This window comes from Eschrichtius robustus, chromosome 5 (genome assembly GCF_028021215.1).
Source record: "Eschrichtius robustus isolate mEscRob2 chromosome 5, mEscRob2.pri, whole genome shotgun sequence".
Classification (NCBI taxonomy): Eukaryota; Metazoa; Chordata; class Mammalia; order Artiodactyla; family Eschrichtiidae; genus Eschrichtius; species Eschrichtius robustus.
Window position 1 is genome coordinate 43,990,027 of NC_090828.1, and position 10,188 is coordinate 44,000,214.

At 40.5% G+C, this 10,188-nt stretch overlaps 1 protein-coding gene across 1 annotated transcript; it reads right to left on the bottom strand.

Annotated features, from left to right (window-relative positions):
- Positions 1 to 8,457: 8,457 nt before the first annotated feature.
- LOC137764814 (endonuclease V-like) lies at positions 8,458 to 9,216 on the bottom strand. Its single transcript, XM_068543851.1, is given in 2 exon segments — positions 8,458 to 8,611; positions 8,614 to 9,216. Coding segments are annotated over 2 exon segments (633 nt in total). The 5' UTR covers positions 9,155 to 9,216; the 3' UTR covers positions 8,458 to 8,519.
- Between the last annotated feature and the right edge of the window lie 972 nt (positions 9,217 to 10,188).

Genomic DNA, 10,188 nt, shown 5'->3' on the forward strand with positions numbered 1-10,188 from the left:
AAACCAGCAAGGTATATGGATGGATTGGATGTTGGGTGTACCAGTAGAGCAAAACCAAGGATTGTGTGGTTTGCAGCTTGAACTCATTGAAAAAACAGATTCCATTTTTTCAGATGGAGACCAGAACTCTCAAAAATCTCCTCTGCTTACAGTTCTCTTAGTCAACTCAGTTCGCTCTGAACGATCCAGCTGTGGCCCTTAGACCACATTATTTATCACTTGTGGTCTCATCCATACTCTAAAGACCCCACATATATTTCATGTGTTGATGCTAAAAGAAAAACTTGGCCTACACTCTCTCAGCCTGAACAACTGACAACTTGATAAAAAGAAACTTGTAAACATGAAAAATGGCAATTTTAACCTCACATGGGTTTGATTTACTTTTCTTATTCTTATCATGCTGGAGGACAGATAGAGAAGGATTGTGTCTTTCATGTCTGCAGTTGGGAAATAAAGTGATGGTGCTAATCATAGGGTTTCTGTTAGTTCTGGGCTGACCTTGATTTGGAGCACGGTTACAACACACTTTATGACCATAACAGCTCTGACAGGATTTATGTTTATTGCTTCCTTTCCCCTCTGTGTCCTCTGAATGTGGGTCTACTCAGTGTCAGTGTCTCAGAGCAGGACTCTGTCTATCTCATTCTGCACTGGGCTTCACTTGCCATGGTGCCTCTGACAGAGCTGAGTAACTAGGACCTTTGAAAAATAATGCCCTGTGAAAGACAGACAAGGTACAGGAAAGAGAAGTAATATGAATGAAAGAGAGAGATGAGTAGATGTGAAAAAAGGGGGAAAAGATATGATAGTTGGTCATTTATTTATCAGTTAACCAAAGAGAGTATATATCAGGGTTTTACTTTAAGACCTTTGCTTCACTGTTGTACGAGTTCAATCGGGAAGCGTTAGATACGGCCCTTAATCTTAGGAGGTTTGCAGTCCAATCACAGATACTCAATGCAGATGGAACAATGATTCTCTAACAGGATTAGACCACACTAGTAATGCTGTAAGGCTTGGAGATGAAGCTGCTTTGTCAGCCCGGAGTGGTCAGCCTATGATAGTTTTCCCCATGGGCCCCAGGAAGGGTGGCTATTTCATTTGGAACATGGTCATGGGAGGAGCCCTGTGTCTACCTGGGGACAGTAAAAGAGAACCCCTAGAAAGGTCAGATACCTGGAGCTGGTCCCAAAAGACAGGCTTTGCATGTGAATACATATTATGTTTTAGGGGAAGTCCTGTAGTTTGTTCCTTCACTTCCGACTGCCATTATTAGCACTTGAGTCCTCTGTGATCATCACTGCCATCCATAAGCATGTGCAAGTGGAACTAAGCCAAATCCCCAGCTGTGAGATAGTTTGTCCCATCAATCATAGGGAAGAAGAAGATTGAGGGTGAAGGGAGAAGGTAAAGAAAGGAGAAGCTCATTAAATATCCCTTGAAAAGCTATTTCTGCTGATCCGTCACTTCCTATTCTCCCATCCATGCCCTTGTCTCTTCCTTTCTCATATACTCTGTAATTCTCTGTTTCTAGCCCAGTCACTGAGAATTGAATATGAGTGGTTCTGTAACCAACCAAGTGAGAGAAATGAGCAGTAGTATTGACTATATAAAGACTTTTGTTCATTCATTCATTCATTCATTCATTCACTCATGGTGTCTAATCCAAAGATGAAGAAGACACAATCCTTGTCGTCAAACTGCTCTACCTGTGAAAACCATAATAGTTAATGTGGTAGCAGAAGCGTGAGAACAAGTTACTCTGGATGCAAAAAGGAGTGACCAGTTAGTCCTGTGGGTGTGTCTTTTCGTCTGTGTGTCTTGTGTGTTGTATGCAAGCAGACTATGACAAAAGGCCAGTTTCACAAAGGACATGATATTAGAGGACTTTTGAAAGATGAGTCAGAATTCATTGTACAGAGAAGGGGGAAGGGCAGAGGAGAGGATGGACAGGAAATAGCTTGTGAAAAGGCATTATAGACTATTAAGTCAAGGAATTCTGTCCTTAGGATATTCTTGGCTGAAGAAATCAGGATGTGTCATCATACCATAATATAATGATCTACCAATAGCAGTAATGACCTATATTGTAACCGTGGAATCTCCCACTGGTGTCATTAGTGATGTGAGCTGGAAACGTGAACATATCCTGTTGTAAAGTTATTTTTAACATAAGGCAGGGTTTACACTTTGTTTCATCTGCTTTAGTTTTATTTTCAACCAATAATTTGTTAAATGTACCATTTACCAGGTATAATGTAGTTGATTTGCTACAAATGAAAAGTTGGAAAAATTGATGGTAAATAATCTACACAAAACTCAGATAAAACCATTTGAGTCTCCCACTAGATGGCATAGGAAGAACCTAGAATAGCATAATACCTAATTCTCATTCTAGGCTCAATAAAAAGTTTTTATTTCTATGGTTGCATAATTCTGAGCATTTACTCCTAAAAGCAAATACTCTATAAATAATATCTCTATAATTATATATCTTTATTAACAATGATTTAAAGTAGGTAATAAATGTATGTGGTTTAAAATTCATAGCAAATAGGAGAATATGGTGAAAGCTTATTAAACTTTTTAAAAATAGATTAAAACCATCCTTTTTTCATCAAACTGCTTTTTTAAAATTCATTCTTAGTTTTTGTAGGCTAGCATTTTTCCAAATGGGTTCTTGGGAAGCCCAAGTCAGAGTTTATCTGAGTGGCATCACTCTCACAGATTCCTGACTTGGGAAAGAAAATAAAAGTTAATAATTCGGTATTATTGTGACCCTGAGAGACAAGGCACTATCATCCATGACCTACAGACTTTTTAGAGCCATTAAGAGTGAAGCAATACATATTTACTGATTAGGAGTAAGGGATAATTATCATGTGACCTGTGTAAGTCAGTCCACATTACTTTAAGAACACTAATAAGTATTGCCCAAGGTAAAAAGAAACCCTACCAACACTATTCTCTAACACTTGGCCATTAATAACAGTACCTGTCTAATCCCCATACAATTACTCAAAACATTGAGTCCTAATTAATTTCCTCTTCACATGAACCTCACCCAAACCCTAGTCTAACTCTACAATGTTGATGGAATGTGATTTTTGATAAGCTACCATAAATGAATTGTGTGTAGCCAAAGCTGTATCTGGAAAATACACATCAGGGCACAAACTTTCCAAAACTCCTAGTCCTCAGTTACCTGGAGTAGAGCTACATTGGATGGGAACCCAAGTCTTGGAATGACTTCTTAGTCATGACTACAAAGCCAAATAAATTTATCTTCCAATTAAACTCCAATTAAACTAACCAATTGATATAACTGGTAGTATAGCACCACAAAGATTCCATTTAATACATATTTATTGAATGCCTTCTTTGTGCAACACTGTGCTGAATCCCGAGCTAACTTCAACAATCTGGCTCTATAACGCTGGGGCAGCAGATAAGGAGGAAGGAATAGTGTCCCCTTCAATAGTGGTCTTTTACTGCAGCAAGAGCCTCATAAATCACTGTGGTTTGCCACACTAGAATCAAAAGGACACTTAACTTGAACCACAGTGCCCCCTGGCCATTATAAGTGATATTCTACTTAACCAGTGAAGAGTTCTCACTGAATGTAGAGTACTGCTCAATTCTATTCCAGTAGTTACAGCAAGTGGGAGCAGAACAACCGATTTCTGCTGGATCTCAGGGCAGTGCTCCTAATGCAAGATTTTTTTCACACTGTGTTAAACAATGGATCCCTTATCGAATCAAGTATCTTTTCCAACCACAATGCTATAAGACTAGATATCAATTACAGGGAAATAAACTGTAAAAAATACAAACACATAGAGGCTAAACAATACACTACTAAATAACCAAGAGATCACTGAAGAAATCAAAAAGGAAATCAAAAAATACCTAGAAACAAATGACAATGAAAACATGATGACCCAAAACCTATGGGATGCAGCAAAAGAAGTTCTAAGAGGGAAATTTATAGCAATACAATCCTACCTCAAGAAACAAGAAAACTCTCAAATAAACAACCTAACCTTACACCTAAAGCAATTAGAGAAAGAAGAACAAAAAAACCCCAGAGTTAGCAGAAGGAAAGAAATCATAAAGATCAGATCAGAAATAAATGAAGGAAATGATAGCAAAGATCAATAAAACTAAAAGCTGGTCCTTTGAGAAGATAAACAAAATTGATAAACCATTAGCCAGACTCATCAAGAAAAAAAGGAAAAAGACTCAAATCAACAGAATTACAAACGAAAAAGGAGAAGTAACAACTGACACTGCAGAAGTACAAAGGGTCATGAGAGATTACTACAAGCAACTATATGCCAATAAAATGAACAACCTGGAAGAAATGGACAAATTCTTAGAAAAGTACAACCTTCTGAGACTGAAACAGGAAGAAAGAGAAAATATAAACAGACCAATCACAAGCACTGAAATTGAAACTGTGATTAAAAATCTTCCAACAAACAAAAGCCCAGGACCAGATGGCTTCACAGGCGAATTCTACCAAACATTTAGACAAGAGCTAACACCTATCCTTCCCAAACTCTTCCAAAATATAGCAGAGGGAGGAACACTCCCAAACTCATTCTATGAGGCCACCATCACTGATACCAAAACTAGACAAAGATGTCACAAAAAAAGAAAACTACAGGCCAATATCACTGATGAACATAGATGCAGAAATCCTCAACAAAATACTAGCAAACAGAATCCAACAGCACATTAAAAGGATCATACACCATGATCAATTGGGGTTTATCCCAGGAATGCACAGATTCTTCAATATATGCAAATCAATCAATGTGATACACCATATTCACAAATTGAAGGATAAAGACCATATGATCATCTCAACAGATGCAGAAAAAGCTTTCAACAAAATTCAACACCTATTTATGATAAAAACCCTCCAGAAAGTAGGCACAGTGGGAACTTACCTCAACATAATAAAGGCCATATATGACAAACCCACAGCCAACATCGTTCTCAATGGTGATAAACTGAAGCCATTTCCACTATGATCAGGAAGAAGACAAGGTTGCCCACTCTCACCGCTATTATTCAACATAGTTTTAGCCACAGCAATCAGAGAAGAAAAAGAAATAAAAGGAATCCAAATCAGAAAAGAAGAAGTAAAACTGTCACTGTTTGCAGATGACGTGATACTATACATAGAGAATCCTAAAGATGCTACCAGAAAACTACTAGAGCTAATCAATGAATTTGGCAAAGAAGCAGGATACAAAATCAATGCACAGAAATCTCGTGCATTCCTATACACTAGTGATGAAAAATCTGAAAGAGAAATTAAGGAAACACTCCCATTTACCATTGCAACAAAAAAGAATAAAATACGTAGGAATAAACCTACCTAAGGAGCCAAAGAACTATATGCAGAAAACTATAAGACACTGATGACAGAAATTAAAGATGATACAAACAGGTGGAGAGATATACCATGTTCTTAGATTGGAAGAATCAACATTGTGGAAGTGACTATACTATGCAAAGCAATCTACAGATTCAATGCAATCCCTATCAAACTACCACTGGCATTTTTCACAGAACTAGAACAAAAAATCTTAAAATTTGTATGGAAACACAGAAGACCCCGAATAGCCAAAGCAATCTTGAGAAAGAAAAACAGAGCTGGAGGAATCAGACTCCCTGACTTCAGACTATACTACAAAGCTACAGTAATCAAGAAAGTATGGTACTGGCACAAAAACAGGAATACAGATCAGTGGAACAGGATAGAAAGCCCAGAGATAAACCTATGCACACATGTTCACCTTATCTTTGATAAAGGAGTCAAGAATATACAATGGAGAAAAGACAGCCTCTTCAATAAGTGGTGCTGGGAAAACTGGACAGCTACATGTAAAAGAATGAAATTAGAACACTCCCTAACACCATCCACAAAAATAAACTCAACATGGATTAAAGACCTAAATGTAAGGCCAGACACTATAAAACTCTTAGAGGAAAACACATGCAGAACACTCTATGACATAAATCACAGCAAGATCCTTTTTGACCCACCTCCTAGAGAAAGGGAAATAAAAACAAAATAAACAAATGGGACCTAATGAAGCTTAAACGCTTTTGCACATCAAAGGGAAACATAAACAAGATGAAAAGACAACCCTCAGAATGGGAAAAAATATTTGCAAACGAAGCAACTGACGAAGGATCAATCTCCAAAATATACAAGCAGCTCATGCAGCTCAAAATTAAAAAAACAAACAACCCAATCCAAAAATGGGCAGAAGACCTAAATAGACATTTCTCCAAAGAAGATATACAGATTGCCAACAAACACATGAAAGGATGCTCAACATCACTAATCATTAGAGAAATGCAAATCAAAATTACAATGAGGTATCACCTCACACCAGTCAGAATGGCCATCATCAAAAAATCTAGAAACAATAAATGCTGGAGAGGGTGTGGAGAAAAGGGAACCCTCTTGCACTGTTGGTGGGAATGTAAATTGATACAGCCACTATGGAGAACAGTATGGAGGTTCATTAAAAAACTAAAAATAGAACTACCATATGACCCAGCTATCCCATTACTGAGAAAACCATAATTCAAAAAGAGTCATGTACCACAATGTTCATTTCAGCACTATTTACAATAGCCAGGACATGGAAGCAACCTAAATGTCCATCAACACATGAATGGATAAAGAAGATGTGGCACATATATACAATGGAATATTACTCAACCATAAAGAGAAACGAAATTGAGTTATTCGTAGTGAGGTGGATGGACCTAGAGTCTGTCATACAGAGTGAAGTAAGTCAGAAAGAGAAAAACAAATACTGTATGCTAACACATATATATGGAATCTAAAAAAAGAAAAAAGTTTGTGAAGAACCTAGGGGCAGGACAGGAATAAAGATGCAGACGTAGAGAATGGACTTGAGGACATGGGGAGGGGGAAGGGTAAGCTGGGACGAAGTGAGAGAGTGACATGGACATATATACACTACCAAATGTAAAATAGATAGCTAGTGGGAAGCAGCTGCATAGCACAGGGAGATCAGCTTGGTGCTTTGTGACCACCTAGAGGGGTGGGATAGGGAGGGTGGGAGGGAGATGCAAGAGGGAGGGGATATGGGGATATATGTATACATATAGCTGATTCACTGTTATACAGCAGAAACTACCACACCATTGTAAAGCAATTATACTCCAATAAAGATGTTAAAAAAAAAAAAGGATGCCTTTCATCAGAATCTCCTGGAGTACTTGTTTTAATGCAGATCCCCGGGCCCAACAGGAGATCTCTGAATCACAGCTCTGGATTGCTTGACCAGGAAGCCAGAGCCGAAAACATGAGTGAACCCATTTCCAAGCACACTTGAGACCACCACGGACACTCCACGAATCACAGGGAGATTTGAAGAACTCAAGATATGAGTTCCTAAGCATGTCCAGAAACATCACAATTTGGGCCTTGACATTAATGTGATCTCATTTTCTGTTGTTTATCTTAGATAAGGATCAATTTATAAGTGTCTTCTCTGAGAATGAACAGAGGGAATTAATTGACTGAAGGCACTGAGTATGGTTTCTACTTAAACAATTTTTTTACAGGAAAGTATTTAGCTGAGATGCTTCATTTTATCATTAAGTTTTTATTTATTGTTTTTTTTTATGGGAGGAGTGGCTCTGTATTAGTTATGTTCTGCTGCATAAAAATATTATTCCAGAACAAAGGTGAGATACTCAGAAACTGTGAGATAGGAACCTGGAAGCAGACTGGCTAGGTGGTTCTGTCCCAGGGTCTCTCCTGAGGTTGCAGTCAGATGACAGCCAGGGCTGGGGCATCTAAAGGCTTGAGCAGGGCTGGAGGCTGTCCAAGATGACTCCCTCACATGGTGACTGGCAGGTGGGCTCAGTTCTCTGCCATGTGGACTTCACAGAGCAGTTTACAACACAGCAGCTGACTTCTCTCGAAGTGAATGATGAGGGGGGAGAGAGAAGGAGGGGGCACCATCAAGACAAAAGTCCCAATGTGTTTTAGGCCTAGTATCAGAAGTGACACATCCTCACACACCCACACCTCCATTGGTCATACAGATGGACCAGGTTCAGTGTGGCCATAGGGCTACACCAGCCCCAGGAGGCCATCTTGGAAGCTGGCTACCACAGGCTCCAAGAAAAAAATAAATTCAGGATGGCCTGATGCTTTTAATGTACCAAAAAGAGATTTATATTTCCATTGCAGGGTTTGGGAATAAGTAATGAATACAGAGAAAATAAACCAAACCCAAAACATGGGCAATTATCAAGTGCAGGAAAAGCAAGAGGTTGTACAAAAAAGGGGATGTAATTACATTACATTACTCAGCTATGAGTAGTATGTGCAAAGAAAGAATAACGCAGACATTGAATTCTGATTCAATGAAAATGAGAAGATGGGTGGAAGGAAAGTGTATGAGAGGCTATGTGAGAGGGAACAAACTCTCAAGCCCCATGGCAGAAAGTCAATGGATAATTTCTAAATCTGTGGGCTCTTCTGAGACTCCCTGGGGGCACGGCTTTGGCCTCTGTGCCTTCTTGCTCCTTTCGGCCGCAAGGCAGGGGCCCCTTGGACTCCCAGGGTCCTGCGGATGTAGTCTGGGGAGTGGATGTCAGCCTGGTGCAGGGCCTCCAGAATCCGAAACTTGCAGCAGCCATGGGTCAGGCGCACGGCTGCCTCCAGGCTCATTTTGTGGCCCACAGAGACACAGAGGGGCTTGGTGCTGTGGTCGTGGCTCTTCAGCGCCATGCCCAGGATGGTCCCGGAACCTCCCATCAGAGGAAATGAGTCTCCTCCAGCCTTCAGGAGCCGTATCTTCTCCTTGTGCAGAGCGTTGTTCTCCAGCCCGTCCACCTGCAGGAGTTTCTTGGCCACCCCGATGCTGGACAGGTCTGTGAGGACACCAAGGTGGCAGGCCACCCCAAAGCCTCGGTGGTGAAGCACCCCATTTCCATCCACAAAAAGGACCTGGGGCATGAGGTGGGGCTCCTTCTGCCGCAGCCACTGTACCACGTCCACCAGGAAGGGCACCTCTCGGAAGACCAGGAAGCCTGACACATAGGGGTCTGTCAGGCTCACCATGCGACAGTCCTCATACATCACCTCGGGCTCAGGGTAGCTGAGCACCACCAGGGAGGCACAGGCGCTGACACTGTCGCCCTTCACAAAGGACACGTCCACGCCCCCGACCCTCTGCAGGCCCGAAAAGGCGGGGTCCCGTTGCCACGCCTCCATGTCCCGGTCCACAACAAGGGTCTTCAACAGGGCTTGCTCCCGTTTCCAGAGCGACAGTGTTTCCTCTGGAGGCCTCCCAGCCTTTCGGGCCATGGCACGGCCCTCCATCATTAAGTTTTAATACCAGCAAAAGGTGATGAGGCTCTTCCACTGCCTGGTCCTCCCTAACTCATTAAAGCATAGAACTATCAGAAGTCAAAATGCAGAGAAACACCAACATGGAGTCCCCACATGTGCTGGTAAATGTTGCTTCAAAGCAGAATTAAGTTTAGGGAACTTGTATAGAAAGAAGGTCAGAAACTGAGTTTTTTTCTTTTATGTTTGTTTAGTATGTGTGTGTGTGTGTGTGTGTGTGTGTATAAGGGACATAGTTTCTGCAATAGGTCCAACATTATGCTGGAAATTTAAATGTTTTATTTCCTAATTCTCATAATAGGTCTGCTGGGTAGTAATTATTGTGTTACCCCATTATACAGTGTAGGAACCTGAAGCTTGAGTAACTTGCCCAAGGTCATATAGCAAGGAAAGTCACAAGGCAAAGAAAGATCTTGAACCTCCAAAGTTCATGATGTTTCCATTATACCATGCTTATAAAGAAACATAGAAAGAAATTAATACATAAAAGAAAGATATTAAGTGTTAAAATTCCCATGACAATTTTTTCCTTTGCAATCTCAGAATTATCCAGTAGGCTGTACCCCTGAATCAGTTTTCTATCGAAACCCCAGGCCATTAAACAGTGATTTTCTTAAGTGCTTCATTTTTTTAAAAAATTTTATTTAGTTTTGGTTGTGTTGGGTCTTTGTCGCTGCGCGCGGGCTTTCTCTAGTTGCAGCGAGCGTGGGCTATTCTTCGTTGTGGCGCGCAGGCTTCTCATTGCGGTGGCTTCTCTTGTTGCG